The sequence below is a fragment of the Kogia breviceps genome, chromosome 1, assembly GCF_026419965.1.
Source record: "Kogia breviceps isolate mKogBre1 chromosome 1, mKogBre1 haplotype 1, whole genome shotgun sequence".
In the NCBI taxonomy this organism is placed as follows: Eukaryota; Metazoa; Chordata; class Mammalia; order Artiodactyla; family Physeteridae; genus Kogia; species Kogia breviceps.
The window spans coordinates 185,657,398-185,673,672 of NC_081310.1; the positions used below are offsets into that span (position 1 = coordinate 185,657,398).

Sequence of the window (16,275 nt, forward strand, 5' to 3'; positions counted from 1 at the left end):
GCCCCCCGGCAAGGGTGCCAGATAAATCTTTACCCCCAGGACATTCATGCTGTCAGTATCAGGAATAGTTGTGCTGCTGCTGCTTTTTTTTTTTTTTTTTTTTAATTTATTTATTTTATTTTTGGCTGTGTTGGGTCTTTGTTGCTGCGCGCGGGCTCTCTCCAGCTGTGGCGAACAAGAGCCACTCTTCGTTGTAGTGCGCGGGCTTCTCATTGTAGTGGCTTCTTTTGCTGCAGAGCACGGGCTGTAGGCGCATGGGCCTCCATAGTTGTGGCACGTAGGCTCAGCAGCTGTGGCGCACAGGCCTAGCTGCTCCGCGGCATGTGGGATCCTTCGGGACCAGGGCTCGAACCCGAGTCCCCTGCATTGACAGGTGGATTCCTAATCACTGCGCCACCAGGGAAGCCCAGTTGTGCTTCTTCTAAGCAATGGGTTTGTTTTTACCTCCTGGGACACAGAATCCAGGGACGGGTCAGGTTTCCTTCTTCCCACTGGCCACTGGAAAGCTTAGAACCTAATGCACTGTCACTTTCCCAGACCTCCAGAATTGAGCACATGCTTCCCGCTTACTCGTCTCACTCCAGTCCAGGCCCTGTCTGCTGTAATACAGTTTTTCTTATGCATGTTTAGTTGATTTTCTCTTGCTGTTACGTGTATATCTTTGTAAGCTGCTTTGAGTCTTTCTGGAACAGGGTAGTGGGGGAGGTATAAACAGGTAAATGACGATGATGAAGACGGTAACCCTTCGCTGGTCAGTTTCCTGAAGTCTGCTCCTTATGGCTTGGTCCTCACTTTGTAATTCCCTCCCCGAGCCCCGCTCTCTGTGCTGGTGGGAGTCACAGCCTAGAATTTTAGAATTCTAACATTTCAGGGTTGATTCAGTGTCATAAAATGGCAAAGCCAGAAGGAACCTTTGGGATCGTCTAAGCTGAAAACTTTTAAACTTATTATTAAGCAGTGAAACCCTTGTTTCAATCAAAATAATGGTATTTTGGTTAATACTATTGTATTTTGATAAATAACAGCAAACACTTATAGAGCCTTCACCATGTGCTAGCATTTTACAACAACCCTATGAGGTAGATACTATTATTATAAATTATCATGCCCATTTTACAGCTGAGGAAACAGAGGCACAGACAGTTGAAGTGACTTGCTTACAGCTAACCAGGGACTGAGCCAGACATATTATGTAGAAGGTCTATTGGTCATATTATGTAGAAGGTCTATTGGTCATATTATCTAGAAGGTCTGTTGGTCATATTATCTAGAAGGTCTTCTATGTAGAAGACATATTATGTATATTATGTAGAATATAAAATGGGAAAAGATGGAATTTGTTTTTTATTGAAGTGAGTATTTGGGGGAGGGGGCCCAAACTCTACCTGTTCCCCTCACCCGCTGAGGACAGACTGGAAAACAGTGATCTAGGCCTACTGCGTCATTTGACAAGGGAGCCTGAGGCCCAGAGAGGGGAAGGGACTTGCCCAAGACATCGGGGTGAGCTGGAAGCCCATTCTCCATCCCTCATGGCCCGCCTGCTGCCTGAAGGACCACCAGCCCCTCCACCTCCCCTCGCCCCCAGCAATCCCCCGTCCCCATCTCTGCACTCAGCAGCTGAGCCCTCCCTCAATCACTCCGCTCCCTTTGTCTCTGGGCGTGGATACCCTGGGACCTTCTCCTTGATCCTAGGGCACTGGGAGTGACCAGGTGCTGGGCTACCCTCCTTGCCCTCTCTGAGGGACTCATCTTCTGAGAGGGTAGCTGATGGCCAGGGAGGGAAGGAGCAGCTCCTGTCTGGGTTTTCTCACCCGAGGCAAGAGCATATCCTCCTGCCACCAGCTAGCTGTCACCTGGCCCGCTTTTCCTTTGTCAGCACTTCTCATGTGGCCTTGGGGCTTTTCTGTCTTCAGGAACCCCCTTTTCAAAACCCCTGTGGTGGTGGCTCATAGCTTACATCTAAAGCCTTACTTTGGAAGAGCTAGTTGGCAGCCAGCTGAGGGAAAGGCAGATGTTTGGGGTGGGTGTTCCCAAAGTATGTTCTGTGGAACCCTAGTCCCATGAGGTCTGCATGAAGAAAGGGTTCCAAATTAAGCACATTTGGGAAACACTAAAGAGTTGTTTCCCCCCCCCCCTTCCCTCATCATGGTATTTGGGACATTTAGGACTTAGGGAACCACCTCAGCTTTGTGCAGCCAGCCTTTCCCAGAGGTGTTTGTCTGCATGACCTTCCCGCATACCTATTCCTGTCCAGAGTTACTGCGCCCTGGAATGGACATTAGTCATGAGGAAAGGGGACGGGGGGTGCTTCAGAAGGAAGGGGCCCTTCCTCTTATTTCCAGCTCTGTTGCCCACAGGCCTGTCTTCAGCCAGGGGGGCTCGGCCTTGCCTGCCCCTCCTCTCCCTCCAGGAAGCAGATGAGGAAAGCCCCGGGGACAGGGGGAGCTGGCCTTTTTGGCTGCAGCTGTTGGGCTGCCATTCCAGCCTGTTTTTTCCTGTTGCCGATGCCCACGGGAACAAGCAGGAATGGAGTCACTGAGGCCTGGCTGTCTGGCTGCCTTGCGCAAGGCCCTGGAGCCAGAGCTGTGGGCCTGCTTGCCTCTGAGATCCCCACCCATTCCCTGGGATGCTGGTCTGGGCAGCGGGCAGGTCTCTCCTCAATGACCGTGGACAGCTTCTTGTGCCCCCAGAGATGGGCCTCCCGGCTGCGGAGCTCCAGGCGTCAGAGATGGCGGGAGGAGGGCTCAGGTAGAACAGAGTTCCCTGTTTGGAACCAGGGGTCTGGCTTCAGCGTCTCTGTGGCCATGGGCAAGTCACCTTTCTAAGCCTGTCTCTTGATTTGTAAACCCCATTCATTCATCAATTTAAGAAATATTATTGAGCATCTCCTGTGTGCCAGGCACTTTTAGGGGCTGGGGATTCAGCAGTGAACAAAATGGACAAAGTCCCTGCCTTCACGGAGCTGATGATAAACATGTAAAATGTAGGGTAGAATTTAAGTGGTGAGGTCGTCTGAGGCAAAGTAAGGGAAGCAACAGAGAGCCAACTATAATGGATTCTGGACCTGGGATATAGTCAGGGTGGGTCTCTCTAAAGGTGACGTTTGAGCAAAATCCAGGGGAAGAGGAATGTGTGCACCTGGGGGCGGTGTCCAACACAGCAAGTGCAAAGGCCCTGAGGTGGGTGGGGGCTTGGTGTGTTTGAGAACTGTTGAGAAATGTGGCAGGGAGTAGGGAGGGCACAGTAGGAGAGGAAGTGCAGAGGCCTGTGTTATGTATACACGTGTGTGTAGGTAGATCACACGGGACCTGGCTGGCCATAATAAGGGCTTTTTTCCTAATTCTTTGGTGAGTCGAGAACAGTGGAAAGGCCTAACCTAGTCTGTTCAGGTTCATTGTTGTTAGTGGTGTCTCATTTCATTGAAAATGGGTGGAACACTCCCCGCATCCTCCCGTAGGGCTGGCACTGTGCTAGGGACTTCATTCATGAAATCTGTGGGTCGTGACCCAGAAGTCATGGGCACACCCGACCAGGTTGGTGTGGCCTCGAAGGCCCACAGGCACGCCAGTGTTCCATGGCCAGAGAATCTGAGGACCGAACCGGGCTGTGGGCAGGAGGCAGGCACGTGAACGCCGCAGGCGCTGCTGGCACCAACAGTACTTGGTGGATAACGTTCAACCCCCGGGGACCTTCTTGCTGGGCGGCCCAGCTCGGAAGCTGCTACTCGGCCCCTCCCACCACAGTGGCCCCACCTGGCACATGGGTGGGGCAGAGACATTTCCCAGTGGCTTCCTGCTTCCTCCCTGTAGGCGGCAGGCAGCACACTCAGCACCGGGGGAGACCCGTACTTGGGGTGTAAGAGCAGGAAGAGAGTGTGGGGACTCCGGGGGCGACTGGGAGAATTGGGCTCTGTGACCAGCACCATGACAACAGCACAAAAAGGGGCACTGCTCTTTAGTGGAAAAGCCCATTCAGGGCTGGTTTCCTCTGATCCTCTGCCACCTGGCACACCATGTCCCACTGCACCAAACTTCTTCCTGTCCCTCAGGCCACCTTCCTTCTGCCTGGTGCATACTGTGTCTCCCTTCTGCATCCTGCTTAGGCAAAATCGTCTTCAAACCCAGCTGAATTGTCATTTCCCCTGGGAAACCCTCCCCAACCTCCACCCAGCCTCGCTAAGTGGGGCGGACCCTCCTCTGGGCTCTCCCAGCCCCTGTCCTTCCTCTGCAGAGTTCTCTGCACACTGTGTTGTCATCACTCAGTTTTGTGGTCTGTCTGCACTAGGCACACGGAGCTTCGTGACCATCTACTTCCTCATTTGATCCTCAGGGCCAACACCTATTAGATGCCCAAAAAGTAGAGGTCAGAGTGACTGGAATTGAACCTTATGGGGTAGGTCTGATTGATAACCCTTATTTAGCAGATGAGGAAGCTGAGCCCACCCAGCTAGAAAGAGGCCGAGGTGGCCTAGAATCGGGGCTCTGCACCCTCTCTGCCCCACCGGTCGCATCTCTCTGAGACGCAGGGATAAAGTGCTCTTGCTTGGCCATGGCTGTAGCAGACCCATTCGGGCGCCCGCCCCAGTTACATTAGAGGGGCCTTCAAGGCAGAGCCCGGGTCAGGTCTCCTTGGGAAAGGGCCAGACAAATTCAGGGTCTTTGGTCACACTTCCCAAAGCAGGTCACCCCTCATTCTACTTGTCTCTCCCAGCAGCCCCAGGAAGGAAGCAAACAAAGCAGGGTTCTTTGCTTTGGGAAGTGTGTCCAAAGACCATTTTTATCACCAAGAGAACTGAGACCTGGCAGGATTGTAATCCAAGGGCAAGGTGTCCTAGGATGGATTTCAGGGAGTGTGTGATTCAGTCCCCTGCTTCTCTTGGGATGAGGTTTTATGGCCTTGATTTTACCAATGGGGAAATGAAGCCCAGAGATAATTCTGGTATATGCTAGCTGTGTGATCTTGGGCAAGTCCTTACTTTCTGTTTCTGAACTTTGCTTTCTTTTGTCAAATGGGCTAATTCCTACCTCAGGGTTGTTGGGCAAGTTCGTTTGTTCATTCATTCATTCTTTCACCATGCCACCTAATCAACAGATTTTTTAAAAATATTTGTTTGTGGGGGCTTCCCTGGTGGCGCAGTGGTTGAGAATCCGCCTGCCGATGCAGGGGACACGGGTTCGTGCCCTGGTCCGGGAAGATCCCACATGCCGCGGAGCGGCTGGGCCCGTGAGCCATGGCCGCTGAGCCTGCGCGTCCGGAGCCTGTGCTCCGCAACGGGAGAGGCCACAACAGTGAGAGGCCCGCGTACCGCAAAAAAAAAAAAAAATAAATAAAAAAAAAATAAAAAAATAAAAAAATAAAAAAAAAAAAAAAAAAAAAAAAATATTTGTTTGTGGGCTTCCCTGGTGGCGCAGTGGTTGAAAGTCTGCCTGCCAATGCAGGGGACATGGGTTCGTGCCCTGGTCCGGGAGGATCCCACATGCCGCGGAGCGGCTGGACCCGTGAGCCATGGCCACTGAGCCTGTGCGTCCAGAGCCTGTGCTCCGCAACGGGAGAGGCCACAGCAGTCAGAGGCCCGCGTACCACACACACACACACACACACAATTGTTTATTTATTTATTTATTTAGGTTGCTCCGGGTCTTAATGGCCATACGCAGGATTCTTTAGTTGCAGCATGCAGACTTCTTCGTTGCAGCATGCATGTGGGATCTAGTTCCCCAACCAGGGATCGAACCTGGGCCCCCTGCATTGGGAACATGGAGTCTTACCCACTGGACCACCAGGGAAGTCCCTCAATCAGCAGATATTAATTGAGCACTTCTGAAGATGCAGCAATGATCAAAACATAAAAATCACTGTCCTGTCCTCCTGGTGCTTTGGCTCACATTGACTGAGATGGCTGCAGTTTGCTAAAAGGGAAAATATCAAGGGGCTTGTCCAGGGTCACATGGTGAGTTTGGGGCAGAGCTGGGATGAGAAGCCCCAGGCCCCAGCTTCCCACTCCCTTGGCCAGGGTTGAAGACCCTGACTGGGCCTCAGCACTCCCTCGGGACGCTGGCTGGAATGCTGCCTTTCCAAGTTCCAGGCCATGATACAGAGGGCAGGGGCCAGAAGGAGGGGCCTGCTGGCAGCTGTGCCTCTGAGCGAGCACAGGGGCCCCACTTTCAAACTGGATTTCTGTTGCCTTAGCTGTGTGAACTTGGGCAGGTGACTTCGCTTCTCTGAGCCTCTTTCCTTATCTATAAAGTGGGGAGCCACCAGTGTCTGCCTTATGAGGTTGCAGGTTTGCGTGAGATGAACCTTGTATAGACCTTATCTCAGCTTCTGCACACGGTGGGCACTTGATGAGCCTCGGCCATTCTCCTTATTTGGGGGATCTGTGTCCTTCCTGGCCACCTGGCTGGCGAAGGTCCTGCTGCCTTGGGAACCCAAGTGTGGGAAGCTGGCAGGGCTCCCGAGTGGCACGGGCAGTGCAGGCATGCCAGAGGAGGCTGCAGCCGCCTCCTTTCCGGCCCGGCGCCCCTATCAGCCTGCCAGGGGATTAAAGGCCTTTTGGCCTTTGTGTTGGGCCCTCCCGCCCCTGGCAGTTTGCACAACAAAGTGCTGCCCTGACAGATTCCTTCCCCTATGCCGTCTGCTGCCCTTGGACAAGGTACCCAGCAGCCTGGGGGTGGGGCATGGCACCTTGACCCCGTATCTGGGGCCTGGGTTGTAGCAGAGTGGGGGGAGCACTCGTGGAGTTATCTGGGAGCCTGCATCATAGCAGAGTGGGAGGGGGAACTTGTCTGAGTTTGGGTCCCTCCCCGGAGATTTGGGGGCCTCGGGTCACGCTTCTGCTGGTCCCTCTGCCTTGGATGGGGGAGGGGGCAGAGTCTGCTGGCAGAAGGCAGGTGGGCAGGCAGCGGCTCGTTTGTCCCCCACCCGCACGCTGTCTCTGGATTTTGATGGAGTGAGCTCACTCCAGGCAGCTGCAGCCACCCTGGGGACTGCGGTGCTCAGGCCTTCCTGCCCAGCTGTGGGGTGGTGGAGGGCTCAGCCCCAGGCCTGGACCATGGGGAGGTGGGGGGAGCATGGGCTGGCTGCCCAAGACACGGGAAGAATGTCTCTGGAGAAGCCCGAAGTCCCCCAGTCCTCCCAGAATCAACCTCAGAGCAGGCAGACAACTTGAGCCTTGAAACCGAGCTTCACCCCCAGCCAGGGCCCCGCCCAGCCAGCCAGCCCAGGGCCTGGGCAGCAGAGCTAGACCCCTCCCTTCATCCCTTCATCCCAGACCTGAAGGTGACCCTAGGCCTGAGCCCAAATCCCACCCCACCCCACCCCCTGCATCACTTCATCGCCTCTCAGCCCTTCACCTCTACCCTGTACCCCCTGCATGGTACTAATTCTAATGCTTATGGGGCACTTACTGTATGCAAGGTACCAGGCTGAATGACCTACATGCTTAATCCCATTTACACAGATGACCCTCTCTGAGCCTGCAAAATGGAAATAACAGTTATAAGTTCACAATCCCTTAATTGAGACCCTTGGAGTCAGCCATGTTTTGGAATTCAGAAGTTTCCAAACTTGAGAAAGGTGACATAGAGCATGTGCCAGCTGTGATGTGACATCCTCAGTAGAGTCTGGGGCAACACCCCGTAATCAAACACATTAATATTGCTGCAGCAAAATGTATGACTGTTTACCCTAAGTGGAGTGAATAAGTATTAATAGCTTCATGTCAATTTAGGTCAGGACTTGACACCAAATGAGCTTGCTATAAACTTATTCAAAACAAAACAAAACCAAACACTCTTGGTTTTCGGAGCTCCTTGGATTTCCCTTATTGCAGACGAGGGATAGTGGCCCTTTAGTACCAGCCCTCCCGGGTTGCTGTGAGGATTAATTGATACGTTTAGGACAGGGCCTGGCATGGAGAAAGCCCTCTGTGGACAATGACCATTCTTATGGTCGTCTCTTCACTTGCCACTGTGTCTCTTCCTACAGCTTTGATTTTAGCAGCGCCAGAAACTCTTGTCTATACACTTAACCTCTACAAGACTCACAATCCTCACTTAAAAACTCCTTTTTCAAACCCCACACCCCATATCCACTATCTGTATCTGTACCTCCCCCTGTACCCCAAAACCTCTGCCTTCTGTACCCCTCGCTCATGGCTTGCCATTTCACCCCCACACTCTTCCCAGACATCCTTGGCTCCTTCTGCATCCTCACCCAGGCCAGGAGAAGAAGGAACAACCGATGTCCCCGGTCCCCAAGGGGCCTTTGCAAGACTTGGACCTGGAGCTCCATGTGCGACCTTATCCTCACTGGAGGGCCTGGATCCAACCCAGCCTCTGAGAGTGGGTGCCTCCCAGAAGTCCCCCGTCTGTTTGATATCCTGCCTGTCTGGTCCCCCCCGCCTCACCCTGCCTTTGTTCAGGGAGTGTCTGGCCATTGTGTGTGGGGGGGGGCACTCAATTGTTCCTAGCAGTCTAGAACAGTCCTTGGCCTGTGTGAGTCAGCTGCCCCCTCCTTTCCCTCACCAGGAACCTGCAGGGTCTGGAAAATCCCCTTCTCTGTTTGACTCCTTCCTCTCTGACCCAGGTCTGCCCTCTGGGCCCCTCCTGTCTGGCCCTACCATCCGGCTCCAACGCCTGCCTGAAGTACTGGGTTCCTCTGGAAGGAAGCAGGGCTCCCTCACAGCCAGAGACAGGCTGCAGCGCAGGAAACCTGGGTTCTATTTCTGCCTTTGACCTTGGAGCCACTGATGGCCCTCCTTGGGACCTCAAGCACCCACTGTATGGGTCTAGGACGCTGCCAGCTCAGGCATACCATGAGCCATCCTGGGAGCTGGTCTGGTTGGGGATGAAGACTGGCCAGCCCTGGGCCTCCTGGCCCCACCCACTGCTTAGGCCCCATGGCCAGCCCAGAGGCCCAGCTCCAGCCCCATGTCCTTTCCTGGGTAGCAGGGGCTTGGGGTAGGGAGCTCGGAGGTCCTGGGACAATCCTGACTCTGCCAGCCAGTGGGGGCCATCCACACCAGCTCATCCATCTCAGGGGGTCATTGTCAGGGTCAGATGACACTGAGGCTGAGGAAATGCTCTGTAAACTGTGAATTGCAGTTGAGAGGCTTTGTAGGAGTGACTCTCAGTGACCTCAGTTGGTTCGTCTCTTCCACAGCCTTCGTTTCAGAGGTGGTGTGGCACAGTGGTAAGGACTTAGCTGTTGGAGCCAGACCACCAGGGTTCACATCCCAGCTCTACCCTGTGCTAGATCTTCAAGCAGATTCCTGACTCTGCTCCATTTCCCCATCTTTACAGTGGGGCTACCTAACATGTAGCATGGGTTAACACCTACCAAATCCTTAAAGGAGTGCCTGCTGCATAGGAAGTGCTCAATAAATGTTAGTTCTTTTTATTCCCCAAGTAGACCCTGGACTTTCCAGCTCTGAATCCAAATTCCCTTCTATGGTCAAGTCTCAGCCTCTTTTGGGCTCTTTCTGGAAGCTTCTTTCCAGCCTGGCTTCATCTCCCTTCCCAGATGTAAAATACAGCTGTTAAAACCTTTTGATCTTCAGCTTTCCACAAGTTAAGTCTCTGCGCTTGCTGGCTTGCGCCTTGCTGCAGGCCCTTATCTGACCCCAAAGCCTCGGGTCCTGGGGTAGGGACTGCAAGCAAGGGCAGGCTGGCATATGCACAGAGACCATTTCCTGGGGTCCCTGGGGTGGAGGGGCTTTGGTTCAGGACCCACCATGCTCTGGATTCTCTCCTCTCACTGCAGATGTGTGTTCCTAGCATTTTTTCCAAGTCGAATCTCTCTTTGCTATTTCCTGTCCATTCCCAAGCCCCAGTGGCCTCTCCCTCCCTGGGAGAAGCTCTAGACCTTGCTTACCACCAGGATTTTCCTTTCCAGACAGCGGTCTGGTGTCTAGGGGGTGCCGGGAATCTCTGTGCACCATGCATGCCCTCCACGGCCTTGCTTCCATGGGGAGGGTGAGGGGGTGGCAATGACACAAAGAGAGCCCTCCCCAAGTGGGGAGGGTCCTGCCCCTCTAACCTCTGCCCAGTGTCAGTGCCCCTGCACCAGCCCTAGCCTCACTCCCCTTAGGTCAATCAGGGCCTTCTCAGGACCACCCCCACCCCCAACCCAGTGGGAACATTGCCCTCTACCCCTACCCAGGGGAGGAGGGAGAACCCCTGGTAGGGGGCTAGTCTTGTGGGTCATAACCCGTGAGCGTCAGAATCCCCTGAGCATGCATGACTTTAACCGTCCCGGCTGGGCTGGGGAGAGTCTGACTCAGTGGCTCTGAGAAGGAGCCCAGGAATCTATTTCTCACCAGCTCCTTGAGGTGCTAAGGCTTATTCCTGGATGCAGACCTCATGGGCATGGCCCAGAAGTCTACTGGCCACCCAGGGCTGGAATGGGCACTTGTCCAGAGGGAGAGGGAGGGGAAAGAAGGAACAGGAGGGACTTCCCTAGTGGTCCAGTAGTTGAGACTCTGCGATTCCAGTGCAGGGGACGCGGGTTCAATTCCTGGTCAAGGAACTAAGATTCCACATGTTGCGCAGCGTGGCCAAAAAATAGTGAAATAAAATACATGTGAATTCAAAAACATATTTTTTTTTTTTTAAAAAAAAGAAGCAACAGGAGGAGGGATATGCCCGTGGATTGTGCGGGGAAGGGGCTTTAGGGGATAAGACATGGGCAGTGCAGACATTACGCAAGGCTTGGTAGCACTGCAAACACAAAGGTGACCAAATGGCACCCAGCCCCTCCCCCCAGGGAGCTCCCAGCCTGGGAGGGAGATGCGTATAGACTGCGCGGGGGGCGGGGGGGGTGGTGGTACCTTCAGAACAAGTCATGTTCAGGAAGCAGCTAGAATTAATAGGTGATGACACTTTTGTCTATTCATTTATTCAAGCATTTATTGAACATGGAGTGCTGAGAAGGTAGAGATGAGCTTATCACAGGCCATGCCTTCAAGGTGCTGTCATTCCAGTGGAGGTACAGGCCATTATAGTGTGAGCCCTGGAGGGCCCAGAACCCAGCCTAGGGGCAGAGGTGGCTGGAAAGGCCAAGGAGTCATGACAAAGCCTCCCAGTGGAGATTTTCTTTTGAGTCATATTTATTGAGGTGTAAATTACATACAATAAAACATAGCCACTTTAAGTCTACAATTTAATAATGAGAATGAGTTGTATATAACCAGGGGACCATTACTCCAGAAAGTTTCCTGTGACCCTTCCCGGACAGCCCCACCCGACCCCTGGTCCCAGGCAACTACAGATCTTTCTGTCACTATAGATTAGACTTTTCCCCCGTGGGTTTCATATAAGTGAAATCCTATGCTATGGAGTCTTCTGTGTCTGGCTTCTTTCACTCAGCATAATGTGTTTGAGATTCCTCCGTGTTTCCAGGCCTATATGGAATTTGTTCCATTTTGTTACTGAGTAGTTAGAGGAGGTGATGTTTAGGTGAGTTTTGGAGGATGAACTGGAGTTAGCCAGGTAAACAAAAGGAGGAAGGGCATTCCAAAAGAGGCACCAGCTGAGAAAAAGCCAGAGGCTCCAAGACATGGGCCGTGTGAAGTTGGGGAAGCAGGGAGGGAGACGGATTGGCTGTTTCTTTGTTTTTCTTCTTCTCTTTGGCCCTCTCTGCTGCTGCCACCACCTTGTCTAGCCAGTGAGGGCCGGGTTTGGTTTTCACAAGTGAGACTATTTCCTATCTGGGCGCCCAGATAGGGCTGAGGCCAGGGCAGGGCCTGAGACACTCACGCCAGGCCATCTGGGGCTGGGTGTGTGAATCCATGCACTCTTGTGCTTGGGGGCTCTGGGGTTCCCTTGGGCTCTGCTGGGTTTGTTTTCCTCCAAGTTATCTTGTAGAACTCCTTTGGAAACACCTCAATCTTGTCTAAGGGGAAAGAGGCCTTCGTTATCTGCACCCATCCCCAAGAAAGGCAGGGGTCATGGCTGCTGGGGCCCTTCTGCGCCGGCCTGCAGGGTGCGGGGTCCAAGCCACCCCTCTGTGGAACGGGAGCCCGAGGTGGAGCTTGTGCTGGGCTTAGCTGCAGCCCGAGGTCACACGAGTTGACACCACGCCTGACCTGGCCCCGTTCAGCCCAGCAGCTGGGCTCCACCCCCGCTTCTGGGTGCACAGCTGATCCTGTCAGTGTGGCCACAAGTGCCAGAGCTGATCTCCAACATGGCTGGAATGTGTTCCCTGTGGCCTGGAGATTTGGAGGCCAGACCAAGGCAGAAAGAGGTGGCCAAGATCTCTGGGGCGGGGTGCAGGGGCCTGCTGTCGGGGGCAACAGCTTCAGTTGACCTCCCCTCCATTTCTGCTTCTGTCCCCCATCCATGCTGCCCCTGGCCACCCTGTCACCTGCCCACATCCCCCATCTTTGCTGGCCCCGGTTACACCTTTTACCTGCCTGTGTCTCCCAGTCCACTAACTCATGTCCTAGATATCACTTGCCTTCTCCAAAGGAAGAAGAGTCATCGCTTACCAAAGTGATTTTAAGTTTATTCCCTGGCAGTCCAGTGGTTAGGACTCCGTGCTTCCACTGTAGGGGGCACGGGTTCAATCCCTGGTTGGAGAACTAAGATCCCACAAGACGTGCAGTGTGGCCCAAAACAAACTTATAAGTTTATTTGAGGATTCATGCAGGGGCTAATGAGATTTGGGGAAACTGAGTCAAAAACAATGGTACAGCCCCAGCCTGACTGTCTTTGCCAAACCATGTCTGATTTAACTGCTGGAGGGCCTTGGGGTGGGACTCTAGGCCCCCCCTTGAAGTGAGAAGAGGGGTCCTGGGCTTGGCAGGAGTTGGAGAGTTTGACACAATTGCTTGTGTGGTGTCCCACAGGTAACCTGCGGGCTGAGGGCATATGATGGCTTGTCCCTGCCCGAGGATGCAGAGACAGTCACAGTGGGCCGTGCTGGCTGGAGCTATTCAGACCTTTCTGATGATGAGGACTTCCTGGCTGATGAGGCCTCCGGAGGTAAGCAGGGTTCTGGTGGCGGGGAGTGGAAGGGGTAAGGACGGAATTGGGGTTCTTCCCACCCGTCCTTAGAGAGGCTCCAGGATGCTTGAAGGTGGCATCTCAAAAGATGGACTAAGAAAGATATGGAAGCAACCTAAGTGTCCATCAGCAGATGACTGGATAAAGATGTGGTATATACATATACAATGAGATACTACTCAGCCCTAAAAAAGAATGAAATTTTGCCATTTGCAGCAACATGGATGGACTCGGAGGGCATTATGCTAAGTGAAATAAGTCAGACAGAGAAAGACAAAATACCGTATGATATCACTTATATGTGGAATCGAAAAAACACAACAAACGAATGAATATAACAGAAAAGAAGCAGACTCACAGATGTAGAGAACAAACTAGTGGGTTACCAGTGGGTACAGGGGAGGGGAGAAGGGCAATATAGGGGTAGAGGAGTAAAAGGTACAAACTATTAAGTATAAAATAAGTTACAAGGATATGTTGTACATCATGGGAAACATAGCCAACATATTATAATAACTGTAAGTGGAGTATAACCTTCAAAAATCGTGAATCACGGGAATTCCCTGGAAGTCCAGTGATTAGGACTTGGTGCTTTCACTGCCGGGGGCCTGGGTTCGATCCCTGGTCAGGGAACTAAGATCCCACAAGCCGCACGGCACAGCCAAAAACAAACAAACAAAATTGTGAATCGCTATATTGTATACCTGCAACCTGTATAATATTGTACAGCGACTATACTTCAATTTTTTTTTAATTCAGAAAAAAAAGAGGTGGGCTAAAAGCTGCGTGCATCCTGAGCCCTGGTCCCAGTGACCGCAGGCTCCTCCACCTAAAACTGTATGACCCGGGACTAGTGGCTGCTTCTCCTTACAGCCCAGCTTGAGCAGGACCTAAGAAGAGGGTGGTGGGCAGTGCACAGTAGAGGATGATTATGGCCCCCTACTCCACTTCCTCCCATTCTCACCTAGAGGCCGGTCTGACCTGGCCCCACCCACCCCCATCCGTCCTGGTCCACACCCTCTCTGACGGAGGCTTCTAAGCTGGCTTTTACTGGCCGGCCCTCCCTAAGTGTGGAGAGGAGGCAACAGCTGTGTTTTCATGACGTTCCCCATCGTGTGCCAGGTGCCCAGAACAGTGCCTGACACCCAGTAGGTGCTCAACAAAGATTAATGGTTGCTGAATAAGTCTCTCTTCTGCTTGTAGATGGTGTGGGCAGCGGGGACCTGGGCAGCGGGGACTTCCAGATGGGTGAGTATCTGGGGCATCGCACAGGCCCCCATCCTGCCCCCGGGGAAGCCCCAGAGCAGGCCTTCCCAGCCACAGAGGCGGCATCTCCTGGACTGAGGGCCTTGAGGGCTCCTTGTGCCTGCCATGGGGATGGTCTCATCCCCACCGAGGGACACTTGTGTGCCTTGGTTGGCCAGTCTCTGCAAGGTTGGGTATGGACAGGTTCTGTGCCTGCCTGTGCTGGGAAATGCCCGGTTCTGATGGGGACTGAAAGTCAGCCACTCAGCACTCAAAGCCAGATTCTCACCTCCCTGGGTGGCTCAGCTGTGGAGTCCTTCCCCAGAGCCCTCCTTGGCGGTGAAGGCTGCAGAGTGGGGGACCCCAGGCAGGGGTGGGCAGACGGAGGGGCTCTGTGGCACAGGCATTCGGGTAAGCCGAGAGCTGGACCTGGGAGGGAACCTGCCTCAGGTCCGGTCACCTGCTGGGAAGCCGAAGTTCCTGGGTTGGGGAAAGAGGGCTGGGCTTCCTGCAGGGAAAGGAATCAGGCCTCCATCAGCTGCCCATGGTGCCAGCACCCCAAGTGCGTAGCCAGAGCAGGAGCTGGCCCAGAGCTGGGGCCCGGCTCAGAGTCTCTGTTTCCTCCCACCCTGGGATTCTGGTGAGAGAAGGAGCTACTCGGGACAAGGCCCAGCAGCCCCATCTGGTTCTTGCCGCCTTCTCTGGGAGCCAGTGCCTGGGCACCTCTGAGCTCAGCTCAGAGTCACCACTGGGCGGCCCCGCTGCATCCCTGTGCGCCCACCCCAGCAGGCCTGGGGCGAGTCTGGCCTGGGTCCCTCCAGGGACGGGGTTGCCTCCCTATGGCTGGCGTATCAGGAACATCCCAATGCCAGAGGGTGGCATCCTAACCGGGCCAGTATGGATGGGAGGGTTGACCCCTGGCTGGCACAGTCCTGACTGTGACCTCCCAGCACCTGGGACGCAGACACTGCCTGAAGCTTTTCCATGTCTAGGTCTCTGCAGGGCTACAGATGCCTGGGAGCTGGGCGGGGCCTGTCTGCGGGTGTCAGGTGGGCACAGTGCACACCCCAGAATGGCCTATGCTAATGTGTCTCTGGGAGCTGCCTCTTGCCAAGCCAAGTCTGCCTGCTGAGGCCCTGGGCCAGTCCACCCTGTCCCTTCAGAAATATCTAGAGCCCTCTCCCAGGGGGCTGCTCACAGCAGCTCCACCTGCTTTGAGTGGTCCTTGCTAGCCCACCTCCTCCCATGAGAAGCAGCTATGAGGGCAAGAGAAGCCAGAGGCGGGGGGAAGGATGGGTCTGGAGAGCAGCAGCTGGGGAGGGCCCAAGGGCAGGGCAGGAGCCTTTCCTTGTAGGTGGGGCTGATCTGTGGGAAGATGTGGGGCCTTAGGCCCTCCAGAGCCAAACACTGGCACCAGCCTGCTGCCCCTGGGGCAGGTCCAGGCAGCTGGGCTGAATCTCAGCCCGGGAAGCATCAGATAAGTCTCCCTGATTCCCAGGGTCAGTGTGGCTGCTTCAGCCTTGCCCAAGGGCAGGTCCCTCCTAACTCTGGTAAGCAAGGGCCATCCTGACCATGATGAGGCTGTGCCCTGCCACCCCTTGACTGACACAACCCCCCCGACCCTGCAATGTCTGAGATGGCTCCTCCCTCTCCCCTTCCCTCGGGCAGGGTTGCGGCTCCCCTTGGCTCTGTCCCAGCCCTGACTGCCACCCCCAGGCCAGTACGCCTCCTGGACAGTTCCTGGCTCTGCCTCCCCACCTTGGGAACCCTGCCCACCTCCCCTCGCCCAATCTTTCCACCTTCTGACCGTCTCTTTGTCCTGCTGACAAACTGTCTACATGTCTCTCCTGCTCCCTCCGTCCCCTGCCTTGGGCCATCTCTTTCCTACTCTGTGTGTCTCTGTCTCATGCTGCCTTTCTCCCTCCACCTCTTGGACTTGCATCTCTGTTTCCATGTCCCTCTGTCTTTCCCTCTTTCCAATCTGCCTTTGTCTCGTCTTTTCTCTCTCTCATTCTCCCCACCACTT

The 16,275-nt window shown here is 54.2% G+C and overlaps 1 protein-coding gene across 15 annotated transcripts in view; it reads left to right on the plus strand.

The window, feature by feature from the left end:
* Nucleotides 1-16,275, plus strand: part of HSPG2 (heparan sulfate proteoglycan 2) — a 102,108-nt gene that overhangs the window by 22,625 nt on the left and 63,208 nt on the right. For all 15 annotated transcript variants that reach the window (XM_059053017.2, XM_059053027.2, XM_067015436.1 and 12 more), the window contains exons 2-3: nucleotides 12,848-12,983; nucleotides 14,208-14,252. In XM_059053017.2, the coding sequence (XP_058909000.1) occupies nucleotides 12,848-12,983; nucleotides 14,208-14,252 (181 nt within the window). The remainder of the gene's footprint in view (nucleotides 1-12,847; nucleotides 12,984-14,207; nucleotides 14,253-16,275) is intronic.